Source organism: Salvelinus namaycush, chromosome 29, assembly GCF_016432855.1.
Source record: "Salvelinus namaycush isolate Seneca chromosome 29, SaNama_1.0, whole genome shotgun sequence".
Taxonomy (NCBI): Eukaryota; Metazoa; Chordata; class Actinopteri; order Salmoniformes; family Salmonidae; genus Salvelinus; species Salvelinus namaycush.
In genome coordinates this window covers 26,453,286-26,466,851 of record NC_052335.1, presented here as the reverse complement: position 1 = coordinate 26,466,851, position 13,566 = coordinate 26,453,286, and the positions used below count along the sequence as shown (strand labels likewise).

The following is a 13,566-nucleotide window of genomic DNA, read 5'->3' as shown; positions in this document are numbered from 1 at the left end:
CTGGCCCTTCTTTGGACACTGTGTTAACTAACCTCCAGACGAGCTTCAATGCCATACAACTCTCCTTCCGTGGCCTCCAACTGCTCTTAAATGCAAGTAAAACTAAATGCATGCTCTTCACCCGATCGCTGCCCGCACCTGCCCACCCGACTAGCATCACTACTCTGGACGGTTCTGACTTAGATTATGTGGACAACTACAAATACCTAGGTAAACTCTCCTTCCAGACTCACATTAAGCTTCTCCAATCCAAAATTACATCTAGAATCGGCTTCCTATTTCGCAACAAAGCATCCTTCACTCATGCTGCCAAACATACCCTCGTAAAACTGACTATCCTGCCGATCCTTGACTTCGGCGATGTAATTTACAAAATAGCCTCCAACACTCTACTCAGCAAATTGGATGCAGTCTATCACAGTGACATCCGTTTTGTCACCAAAGCCCCATATGCGACCACTGCAACCTGTAAGGCCCTTGCTTCATATTCATCGCCAAACCCACTGGCTCCAGGTCATCTATAAGTCTTTGCTAGGTAATGCCCCGCCTTATCTCAGCTCACTGGTCACCATAGCAGCACCCACCTGTAGCACGCGCTCCAGCAGGTATATCTCACTGGTCACCCCCAAAGCCAATTCCTCTTTGGCTGCCTTTCCTTCCAGTTCTCTGCTGCCAATGACTGGAACAAATTGCAAAAATCACTGAAGCTGGAGACTCATATCTCCCTCACTAACTTTAAGCACCAGCTGTCAGAGCAGCTCACAGATCACTGCACCTGTACATAGCCCATCTGTAAATAGCCCATCCAACTACCTCATCCCCATACTGTTATTATTTTTTTGCTCCTTTGCACCCCAGTAGCTCTACTTGCACATTCATATTTTGCACATCTATCACTCGTGTTTGAATTGATTCATTGTAATTATTTCGCCACTATGGCCCATTTATTGCCTTTCCTCCCTTAATTTACCTTATTTGCACACACTGTACATAGACTTTTTCTCTATTGTGTTATTGACTGCATGTTTGTTTATTCCATGTGTAACTCTGTGTTGTTGTTTGTGTCGCACTGCTTTGCTTTATTTTTGCCAGGTCGCAGTTGTAAATGATAACTTGTTCTCAACTAGCCTACCTGGTTGAATAAAGGTGAAATAAAATAAATAATAAAATCATAGCTGTGATTTAAAGTCTAAAAGGTGTGTAGAGAGAGGAAGAAATACAGACAGGAAAAGTAGATGCATATAGAGGTTCAAATCAGAATCAGTCAGGGTAGTAAGGTAACTTGTCCTGTTCCGTTGTGTGCTATGAATCCCACAATACATCAGTGAATAATGCAGGCAACACCCTGCTGTTCTCCAGCTAACTGCCTCCAGTTAGCCCCTTCCCTGTCCCCTACCTCCCCAGTCCTGTTTCTGTGCTGTCTCCCTGTTAATCGCCGTTTGTTTCCTGCAACACTTGCTAATGACATCTTGATGTCGGCAGCTTCCAATTCCAATCAATTGAGAAGTTATTCATATCATTATCAGGAGTGTAGTATGAAGAGTTTGCAACGTTGTGTAGTTTGCAGTGAGGGACCATAGCATATAGGATCAGAGAAATCTTCAATGACAGGATCAATGTCCACCGAGCAATTGTCCCTACAATCCCATTATCTTCTTATGATTCCATAATAAAATGATTACGATACTTATTGACCAGTGTACATGCCAGTTGGCAGTTGCACGATAGGACTGCCTGCCAGGCAGCTACTGTACATATTAAGCAGCTACTGTTAATAAGGTAGCTACTGTACATATTAAGCAGCTACTGTTAATAAGGTAGTTACTGTACATATTAAGCAGCTACTGTTAATAAGGTAGTTACTGTACATATTAAGCAGCTACTGTTAATAAGGTAGTTACTGTAGAAAGTGATATGCTGTAGATCATTAGGCTTAGAGCTTGACTAAGGCCTAATCAGTGATTCAGCGTTTTGTACCTGTCTGTTCTCAGAGTTACAAGGTGAGATAGAGAGCGTTATCAGCTGTTTATTTGAGATATCCTGCTGGGTTTATAAATATTAATGTCCCAGGGGTGGTCCCTAGAGCAGTCTGTCTGTTAAACACAACTCTCTGCAGATTAAGGTTGCAAAATGACGGTAACTTCCCAGGTTTTCAAGAAATGCCGGTATGGACAATTCCTGGACTTATTAGGGAATTCCAACTGGGATTTCTGGCAAACCGGGACATTTTGGGAAGGTTCCAGGGGTTTTGCCACCAGCTCTAGATCAGTGACAGAGGGGCCAACAAGCGGTTATCTGTCTGTCTGTCATCTCAGTTAGTTGGCTACCATGCATCCATCTGTCTGTCATCTCACAGTGTCCAGTTAGTTGGCTACCATGCATCCATCTGTCTGTCATCTCAGTGTCCAGTTAGTTGGCTACCATGCATCCATCTGTCTGTCATCTCAGTGTCCAGTTAGTTGGCTACCATGCATCCATCTGTCTGTCATCTCAGTGTCCAGTTAGTTGGCTACCATGCATCCATCTGTCTGTCATCTCAGTGTCCAGTTAGTTGGCTACCATGCATCCATCTGTCTGTCATCTCACAGTGTCCAGTTAGTTGGCTACCATGCATCCATCTGTCTGTCATCTCAGTGTCCAGTTAGTTGGCTACCATGCATCCATCTGTCTGTCATCTCAGTGTCCAGTTAGTTGGCTACCATGCATCCATCTGTCTGTCATCTCACAGTGTCCAGTTAGTTGGCTACCATGCATCCATCTGTCTGTCATCTCACAGTGTCCAGTTAGTTGGCTACCATGCATCCATCTGTCTGTCATCTCACAGTGTCCAGTTAGTTGGCTACCATGCATCCATCTGTCTGTCATCTCAGTGTCCAGTTAGTTGGCTACCATGCATCCATCTGTCTGTCATCTCAGTGTCCAGTTAGTTGGCTACCATGCATCCATCTGTCTGTCATCTCAGTGTCCAGTTAGTTGGCTACCATGCATCCATCTGTCTGTCATCTCACAGTGTCCAGTTAGTTGGCTACCATGCATCCATCTGTCTGTCCCTCTGTTCCTGTGGTCCTATCAGTGTTGTATTTAGACCTGTTTGCATGATACATTAAAACAAAATGTCTTTGTCTTTCGTTTCAATGCGCTTTAACCATGAACGTGTGTCTGTCGCGGCTGTACTGTTGCTTAAGTAGCTGTTGTTTTGAGTGTTGGACAGGAGCACTGGAGGCAGAGAGGGAGCAATTACCCTTTAATAAGCATGTGTTCATGCTGTGTTGGACTAGACAGGTCTGTGCATTTGGTCTGTATCACTGAACAAAGGTTTTCTTTTACCTCAACAGACCCAGCTGAACATTCTACTGGAGAAGCTTCGCAGCACGGTTAGTATTTACTACAGTGCTCAACAATTTACTACTTTACCCCACACATAGGGCATCTAACTTGAGTTGAGATCAGTTGTCATATAATATACACTCACCTCTGTATTTATTTTGACAGTTAAGATAACATGTGTACATGTGACTCTATGCTCCAGCATTATGGATCTGAGATGAAATGTTTTATATGTTGCATCAGTACAGAATGTCACCTTTTATTTGAGGGTATTTTCACACATATCTGCTTTATCGTTTAGAAATGAAACCATTTTATGTGTGTTGTCACACCATTTGAAGAAGTTTTCACTTCACTTATATTGTATTAAAGTAGTCAAAAGTTTAGTATTTGGTCTCATACTCTTAGCACGCAATGACTACATCAAACTTATGACTACAAACTTGTTTGATACATTTGTAGTTTGTTTTGGTTGTGTTTTAGATTGTTTTGCCCAATAAATTGTAAACTGCCCTGAGATTGTAAACTGTTATGGTCAAAACATATAGATTCAATGGTTGTGAAGATGGGGAGAGGTCTGTCCGTAATAAAGAGATGCTCTGATTTCTCACTCCACTAAGCAACTCCTGCAGGCTCTAGTTTTATCTTATCTTGATTATTGTCCAGTCATATGGTCAAGTGCTGCAAAGAAAGACCTAGTTAAGCTGCGTCTGGCCCAGAACAGAGCAGGACGTCTTGCTCTTCATTTTAATCAGAGGGCTAATATTAATACTATGCATGCCAGTCTATCTTGGCTAAGAGTTGAGGAAAGACGACTGCGTAATTTCTTGTTTTTATAAGAAACATTAATGAGTTGGAAATTCCAAATTGTTTGCATAGTCAATTTACACACAGCACTGACACACACACTTACCCAACCAGACATGCCACCAGGGGTCTTTTCACAGTGTCCAGGTCCAGAACAAATTCAAGGAAACGTACAGTATTATACAGAGCCATGAGTGCATGAAACTCCTTTCCATCTTATATAGCGCAAATTAACAGCAAACCTGGTTTAAAACATGTATAAAAATGAAGGCATCCCCAGTGGCGCAGCAGTCAAAGGCACTGCATCGCAGTGTTGCCGCGTCACTACACCCTGGGGTTTGATCCCAGGCTGTGTCATTACCGGCTGTGACCGGGAGTCCCATAGGGCAGCGCACAATTGGCCCAGCGTCGTCCGGGTTAGGGGAGAGTTTGGGGGGCTTTATATGGATCATTGCGCTCTAGCGACTCCTTGTGGTGGGCCAGGCGCCTGCAGACTGACTTTGGTTGTCAGTTGAACGGTGTTGGTACAGCTGGCTTCCGGGTTAAGTGAGCGGGTGTTAAGAACCTCTACAGGATCGGTGTCCCCCACACGGGATGGTTGAGCTAAAGTAGGCTAATGTGATTAGCATGAGGTTGTAAGTAACAAAAAAAAATCCCTGGACATAGACATATCTGATATGGGCAGAAAGCTTAAATTCTTGTTAATCTAACTGCACTGTCCAATTTACAGTAGCTATTACAGTGAAATAATACCATGCTATTGTTTGAGGAGAGTGCACAATTATGAACTTGAAAATGTATTAGGAAACCAATTAGGCACATTTGGGCAGTCTTGAACATATATGCCATGGTTCATTGGCTCAGTCTAAAATTGTACACATACACTGCTTCCATCCAGTGGTCAAAATCAAAATTGTGCCTGGGCAAGAGTAATACATTATGGCCTTTCTCTTGCGTTTCAAAGATGATGGTACGTCATTGTATTATATTTTACCAGATCTAATGTGTTATATTCTCCTACATTAATTTCACATTTCCACAAACTTCAAAGTGTTTCCTTTCAAATGGTATCAATAATATGCATATCCTTGCTTCAGGTCCTGAGCTACAGGCAGTTAGATTTGGGTATGTCATTTTAGGCGAAAATTGAAAATAAATGGTCGGATCCTTTTAAGAAGCGCGGTTGGCAGGTCATGTTTCGGAGGATGCATGACTCGACCTTCGCCTCTCCCGGACCCGTTGGGGAGTTGCAGCGATGAGACAAGATCATAATCACGAAAAAGGGGGGAAAATTACAAAAAAAAAGAAATGACCAATAATAAAGCAACACCTCACGGCAGAACACCTCTCCCCCAAGTGACGTGTGTATTTCTTTTTTATTTAATTTTTATTTAACTAGGCAAGTCAGTTAAGAACAAATTCTTATTTACAGTGACGGCCTACCAAAAGGCAAAAGGCCTGCTGCAGGGACGGGGGCCTGGGATTAAAAAAAAGATTTAAAAAATACAATATAAATATAGGACAAAACACACATCACAACAACAGAGACAACACTACATAAAGAGAGACATAAGACCACAACATAGCAAGGCAGCAACACATGACAACACAGCATGGTAGCAACACAACATGGTAGCAGCACAAAACATAGTACACACATTATTGGGCACAGTCAACAGCACAAAGGTCAAGAAGGTAGAGACAACAATACATCACACAAAGCAGCCACAACTGTCAGTAAGAGTGTTCATGATTGAGTCTTTGAATGAAGAAATAGAGATAAAACTGTCCAGTTTGAGTGTTTGTTGCAGCTCGTTCCAGTCGCTAGCTGCATCGAACTGAAAATAGGAGCGACCCAGGGATGTGTGTGCTTTGGGGACCTTTAACAGAATGTGACTGGCAGAACGGTTGTTGTATGTGGAGGATGAGGGCTGCAGTAGATATCTCAAATAGGGGGGGGAGTGAGGCCTAAGAGGGTTTTATAAATAAGCATCAACGAGTGGGTCTTGCGACGGGTATACAGAGATGACCAGTTTACAGAGGAGTATAGAGTGCATCTCGCCGCTTGAGAGCACCCTTACCTGCCGATCTATAAATGATGTTTCCGTAATCTAGCATGGGTAGCGTGGTTATTTGAATCAGGGTTAGTTTGGCAGCTGGGGTGAAAGAGGTGCGATTACGATAGACGAAACCAAGTCTAGATTTAACTTTAGCCTGCAACTTTGATATGTGCTGAGAGAAGGACAGTGCACCATCAAGCCATACTCCCAAGTACTTGTATGAGGTGACTACCTCAAGCTCTAAACCCTCAGAGGTAGTAATAACACCTGTGGGAGGAGGGGCATTCTTCTTACCAAACCACATGATCTTTTGTTTGGAGGTGTTCAGAACAAGGTTAAGGGTAGAGAAAGCTTGTTGGACACTAAGAAAGCTTTGTTGTAGAGAATTTAACACAAAATCCGGAAAGGGGCCAGCTGAGTATAAGACTGTATCGTTTGCATATATATGGATGAGAATGCTTCCTACTGCCTGAGCTATGTCGTTGATGTAAATTGAGAAGAACGTGGGGCCTAGGATTGAGCCTTGGGGTACTCCCTTGGTGACAGGCAGTGGCTGAGACAGTAGCTTTTCTGACTTTATACACTGCACTCTTTGAGAGCGATAGTTAGCAAACCAGGCCAAAGACCCCTCAGATACACCAATACTCCTTAGCCGGCCCACAAGAATGGAATGGTCTACCGTATCGAAAGCTTTGGCCAAGTCAATAAAAATAGCAGCACAGTATTGCTTAGAATCAAGGGCAACGGTGACATCATTGAGGACCTTTAAGGTTGCAGTGACACATCCATAACCTGAGCGGAAACCAGATTGCATACCCGAGAGAATACCATAGACATCAAGCCAGTCAGTTGAATATTGATACGTTTTTCCAACACTTTTGATAAACGGGGCAAAATAGAAATAGGCCTATAACAGTTAGGATCAGCTTGATCGCCCCCTTTAAATAGAGAACGAACTGTGGCTGCCTTCCAAGCAATGGGAACTTCCCCAGAAAGGAGAGACAGGCTTGGCGATGATAGGGGCAGCAACCTTAAAGAAGAAAGGGTCTAAATCATCTGACCCAGATGTTTTTTTAGGGTCAAGTTTCAGGAGCTCCTTTAGCACCTCGGACTCAGTGACTGCCTGCAGGGAGAAACTTTGTAGCGGGGCAGGGGAAAAAGAGGGAGAAGCATCAGGGATAGTCACATTAGAAGGGGTGGGAGATGAGGAAATGTTGGACGGGCAAGGAGGCATGGCTGAGTCAAATAGGAATCTTGACTTAATTAAGTGGTGATTAAAGCGCTCAGCCATGTGCTTCTTGTCAGTAACAACCACATCATCAACATTTAAGGACATGGGCAGCTGTGAGGTGGAGGAGGAGGGTTTATTCTCCAGGTCTTTAACCGTTTTCCAGAACTTCTTGGGGTTAGACCCACAGAGAGGGAACTGCTCCTTAAAGTAACTAACTTTGGCCTTCCGGATAGCCTGAGTGCACTTATTTCTCATTTGCCTGAACAATAGCCAGTCAGTTTGAGTATGCGTGTGCCGAGCCTTTCGCCAAATGCAATTCTTGCGGTGGAGTAACTCTGCAAGATCACGGTCGAACCAGGGGCTGAACCTGTTTTTTAATTCTCCTTTTCTTTGTGGGGGCGTGTTTGTTAACAATACCACTGAAAATATAAAAAAGAAGATCCAAGCGTCTTCGACAGAGGAGATCAAGCTGATTCTATACCATTTTACAGACATATATGTGTAACTAATAGATGCGTGCACACACACACTACATGTTAATGTTTTTAAATGTATATCAATTGTAGTCTTTTGTCTGTAATGTCTTTTTCGTTATGTGTCAGACCCCAGCAAGACTAGCCTTTTCCATTGGTGTTTTATTGTAAATAAGAATACAGTATGTTTCTAAACACTTCTACATTAATGTGAATGCTACCATGATTATGGATAATCCTGAATAAATCGTATATAATAAGTGAGAAAGTTACAGAGGAACAAAGATCATACCGCCCCAAAGCTGCTAACCTCTCACCATTACCAATAACGAGGTTAGCATTTTTTGTCCAAATAAATACGGAGGGGAGTGTAATTTTATCAATCTTCCAGTGAATATTTTTATTTTGTCAGTTCATAATGTTCAAGCCAATGTCCAACCAATTTAGATCTGGATCACCAAAGAGGTACTCTGTGGCCATCTTCAGTGTGGCTACTGTCAGGGCTAACAGCATGAAATTACATATAGAACACTTCAATTTAATAGGATATCTATGGCTAACAGCCTCTTCTCCCTCCCTCCCAGGGCTCCAGTTTCATCCGTTGTATCAAGCCCAATCTGAAGATGGTCAGCCACCAGTTTGAAGGGGCCCAGATCCTCTCTCAGTTGCAGTGCTCAGGTCAGTATATACAGTGCATTCGGGAAGTATTCAGACCTCTTGACTTTTTCCACATTCTGTTACATTACAGACTTATTCTAAAATTGATTTAAATTGTTTTTTTTCCCTCGTCAATGTACACATAATACCCCTTAATGACAAAGCAAAAACAGATTTGCAGATGTATAAACATTTTAAAAAAATATCATGTTTACATAAGTATTCAGACCCTTTACTCAGTACTTTGTTGAAGCACATTTGGCAGCAAATACAGCCTTGACACATTCAGAGACTTGTCCCAAAGCCACTCCAGTGTTGTCTTTGCTGTGCGCTTGGGGTCGTTGTCCTGTTGGAAGGTAAACCTTCACCCCAGTCTGAGGTTCTGAGCGCTCTGGAGCAGGTTTTTAATCAAGGATCTTTCTGTACTTTGCTTCGTTCATCTTTCCCTCGATCCTGACTCCCAGTCCCTTCTGCTGAAAAACATCCCTTCAACATGATGGTGCCACCACCGTGCTTCACCGTAGGGATGGTGCCAGGTTTTTTCCAGATGTGACGCTTGGCATTCAGGCCAAAGAGTTCAATCTTGGTTTCATCAGACCAGAGAATCTTGTTTCTCATGGTCTGAGTCCTTTTTAGGTACTTTTTGTCAAAGGCTATCGTGCTTTACTAAGTGGCTTCCGCCTGGCCACTCTACCATAACGGCCTGATTGGTGGAGTGCTGCAGAGATCGTTGTCCTTCTCCCATCTCCGCAGCGGAACTCTGGAGCTCTGTCAGAGTGACCATCGCGCTCTTGGTCACCTCCCTGACAAAGGCCCTTCTCCCCCGATTTCTGAGTTTGACCGGGTGGCCAGCTCTAGGAAGAGTCTTGGTGGTTCCAAACTTCTTCCATTTTAAGAATTATGGAGGCCACTGTGGGGACCTTCAACCTTCTTCTTGGGGACCTTCAATGCTGCAGAAATGTTTTAGTACACTTCCCCAGATCTGTGCGTCAACACAATCCTGTCTCGGAGCTCTACGGACAATTCCGTCAACCTCATGGCTTGTTTTTTGCTCTGACATGCTCTGTCAACTGTGGGACCTTACATAGACAGGTGTGTGCCTTTCCAAATCATGTCCAATCAGTTGAATTTACCACAGGTGGACTCCAATCAGGTTGTAGAAACATCTCATGGATGATCAATGGAAACAATATGCACCTGAGCTCAATTTCTCATAGCAATACTTATGTAAATCAGGTATTTCTGTTTTTTTTTGTTTTTTTTGCAAAAAAATAAAAATTTCATTTTGGGGTATTGTGTGTAGTTTGATGAGGAACATTTTAGAATAAGGCTGTAACGTAACAAATTGTGGAAAAAGTCAAGGTCTGAATACTTTCCGAATGCACTGAAGGCCTAAAGAAAGGGGCCGTAGTTAGTGCTGAGCGATTCCGTTTTGATTAGATTATAATGAAATAATTACAGTTTTCGGTTTTGACTTGTTTTTGTTTTTACATGAAATGCACTATGCATTATGTGGGTTGAATGCTGTAACACAGACAAAAACTAATACAAGTCCCATCATGGTGTTGACGGCCCATTGCACTTAACCATCATTTATTTACATTACTTTACTTTGATAAAATATTTTAGTTGTGTATATAAACATTTTTTTTAATGACTTTATTATTTAATTCTAAGTCACCATCTCATCTGTATAGAGCTGCTGCCTATGCTGTCTGACAAAATCACTATTTTAGTAGTTCTACAAAGTAAATAAGGCACACTTTTATGACTGCTGAATACCAACTATCAATCACTTACATCATCTATTTTCAATTAGAGATGCCTCGCGAAGCAAATTCTCTCTACAGTGGCTTGCGAAAGTATTCACCCCCCTTGACATTTTTCCAGTTTTGTTGCCTTACAACCTGGAATTAAAATGGATTTTGGGGGGGGGATTTGTATCATTTGATTTAGACAACATGCCTACTACTTTGAAGATGCAAATATTTTTTTGGTGGAACAAACAAGAAATAAGACAAAACAACTGAATCCTTGAGCGTGCATAACTATTCACCCGCCCAAGTCAACTTTGTTGAGCCACCTTTTGCAGTAATTACAAGAATGTCTCTTGGGGTATGTCTCTATAAGCTTGGCACATCTAGCCACTGGGATTTTTGCCCATTCTTCAAGGCAAAACTGCTCCAGCTCCTTCAAGTTGGATGGGTTCCGCTGGTGTACAGCAATTTTTAAGTCATACCACAGATTCTCAATTGGGTTGAGGTCTGGGCTTTGACTAGGCCATTCCAAGACATTTAAATGTTTCCCCTTAAGCCACTCGAGTGTTGCTTTAGCAGTATGCTTACGGTCATTGTCGTGCTGGAAGGTGAATCTCGGTCCCAGTCTCAAATCTCTGGAAGACTGAAACAGATTTCCCTCAAGAATTTCCCTGTATTTAGCTCCTTCCATCATTCCTTCAATTCTGACCAGTTTCTCGGACCCTGCCGATGGAAAAACATCCCCACAGCATGATGCTGCCACCACCATGCTTCACTGTGTGGATGGGGTTCTCGGGGTGATGAGAGGTATTGGGTTTGCGCCAGACATAGCGTTTTCCTTGATGGCCAAAAAGCTCAATTTTAGTCTCATCTGACCAGAGTACCTTCTTCCATATGCTTTGGGAGTCTCCCACATGCCTTTTGGTGAACACCGAACGTGTTTGCTTATTTTTTTTCTTTAAGCAATGGCTTTTCTCTGGCCACTCTTCCATAAAGCCCAGCTCTGTGGAGTGTACAGCTTAAAGTGGTCCTATGGACAGCTACTCCAATCTCTGCTGTGGAGCTTTGCAGCTCTTTCAGGGTTATCTTTGGTCTCTTTGTTGCCTCTGATTAATGCCCTTCTTGCCTGGTCCTTGAGTTTTGGTGGGCGGCCCTCTCTTGGCAGGTTAGTTGTGGTGCCATATTCTTTCCATTTTGAAGTTGATGGAAAGAGTCAATATTTGCAATGTTGACCCTTCTTTTTCAAGACCTCTGAAATCCGCCCTGGCATGCTGTCAATTAACTTCTGGGCCACATCCTGACTGATGGCAGCCCATTCTTGCATAATCAATGCTTGGAGTTTGTCAGAATTTGTGGGTTTTTGTTTGTACACCCGCAACTTGAGGATTGACCACAAGTTCTCAATGGGATTAAGGGCTGGGGAGTTTCCTGGCCATGGACCCAAAATATCGATGTTTTGTTCCCTGAGCCACTTAGTTATCACTTTTGCCTTATGGCAAGGTGCTCCATCATGCTGGAAAAGGCAATGTTCGTCACCAAACTGTTCCTGGATGGTTGGGAGAAGTTGCTCTTGGAGGATGTGTTGGTACCATTCTTTATTCATGGCTGTGTTCTTAGACAAAATTGTGCGTGAGCCCACTCACTTGGCTGAGAAGCAACCCCACACATGAATAGTCTCAGGATGCTTTACTGTTGGCATGACACAGGACTGATGGTAGCACTCACCTTGTCTTCTCCGGACAAGCTTTTTTCCGGATACCCCAAACAATCGGAAAGGGGATTCATCAGAGAAAATGACTTTACCCCAGTCCTCAGCAGTCCAATCCCTGTACCTTTTGCTGAATATCAGTCTGTCCCTGATGTTTTTCCTGGAGAGAAGTGGCTTCTTTGCTGCTCTTCTTGACACCAGGCCATCCTCCAAAAGTCTTCCCCTCACTGTGCGTGCAGATGCACTCACACCTGCCTGATGCCATTCTTGAGCAAGCTCTGTACTGGTGGTGCCCCGATCCCGCAGCTGAATCAACTTTAGGAGACGGTCATGGCGCTTGCTGGACTTTCTTGGGTGCCCTGAAGCCTTCTTCACAACAATTGAACCGCTCTCCTTGAAGTTCTTGATGATCCGATAAATGGTTGATTTAGGTGCAATCTTACTGGCAGCAATATCCTTGCCTGTGAAGCCCTTTTTGTGCAAAGCAATGATGACGGCACGTGTTTCCTTGCATGTAACCACGGTTGACAGAGGAGGAACAATGATTCCAAGCACCACCCTCCTTTTGAAGCTTCCAGTCTGTTATTCAAACTCAATCAGCATGACAGAGTGATCTCCAGCCTTGTCCTCGTCAACACTCACACCTGTGTTAACGAGAGAATCACAGACATGATGTTAGCTGGTCCTTTTGTGGCAGGGCTGAAATGCAGTGGAAATGTTTTTGGGGGATTCAGTTCATTTGCATGGCAAGGAGGGACTTTGCAATTAAATTGCAATTCATCTGATCACTCTTCATAACATTCTGGAGTATATGCAAATTGCCATCATACAAACTGAGGCAGCAGACTTTGAAGGTTAATATTTATGTCATTCTCAAAACTTTTGGCCACGACAGTATGTCCATTAAATGAAATACAAAAAAAATACATTTAAATTACAGGTTGTAATGCAACAAAATAGGGAAAACGCCAAGGGGGATGAATACTTTTGCAAGGCACTGTATCCCTCTCCATCACACATTCTTCTCTCTTCTCTCAGTGTCTGCCCCACACTAACCTAATGTAGCAAGCCAAAAGAAACACACAGACCGGACAAGTAGGAGCGCAATGGACTATGGTCATTTTAGTTCATGACCATATTTTCTGCACTAAACTATGTAGAATATTGGCCTGTTGGAAACTGCAACTCCCTACTACATCGCACTGTTTGGGCTTGATCTGATTTATCTCAAGAGAAACTGTGCAATGTGTGCATTGAATTAACTTCTTACGCCTGAAATCCCGTTAACCGGATCAATTTGACAACAGCCAGTGAAAGTGCAGGGCGCCAAATTCAAACAACAGAAGTCTCATAATAATAATTAAAATTCCTCAAACATATAAGTATTATACACCATTTTAAAGATAAGCTTGTTGTTCATCCCACCACAGTGTCCGATTTCAAAAAGGCTTTACGACGAAAGCGTACCATGTGATTATGTTAGGTCAGTGCCTAGTCACATAAAAACACAGCCATTTTTCCAGCCAAAGACAGGAGTCACAAAAAG

The 13,566-nt window shown here is 42.9% G+C and overlaps 1 protein-coding gene across 1 annotated transcript in view; it reads left to right on the top strand.

Annotated features, from left to right (window-relative positions):
- Positions 1-13,566, top strand: part of LOC120024355 (unconventional myosin-VI-like) — a 116,907-nt gene that overhangs the window by 73,796 nt on the left and 29,545 nt on the right. Inside the window, exons 19-20 of the mRNA XM_038968577.1 lie at positions 3,336-3,374; positions 8,483-8,576. Of these exons, the coding sequence (XP_038824505.1) occupies positions 3,336-3,374; positions 8,483-8,576 (133 nt within the window). The remainder of the gene's footprint in view (positions 1-3,335; positions 3,375-8,482; positions 8,577-13,566) is intronic.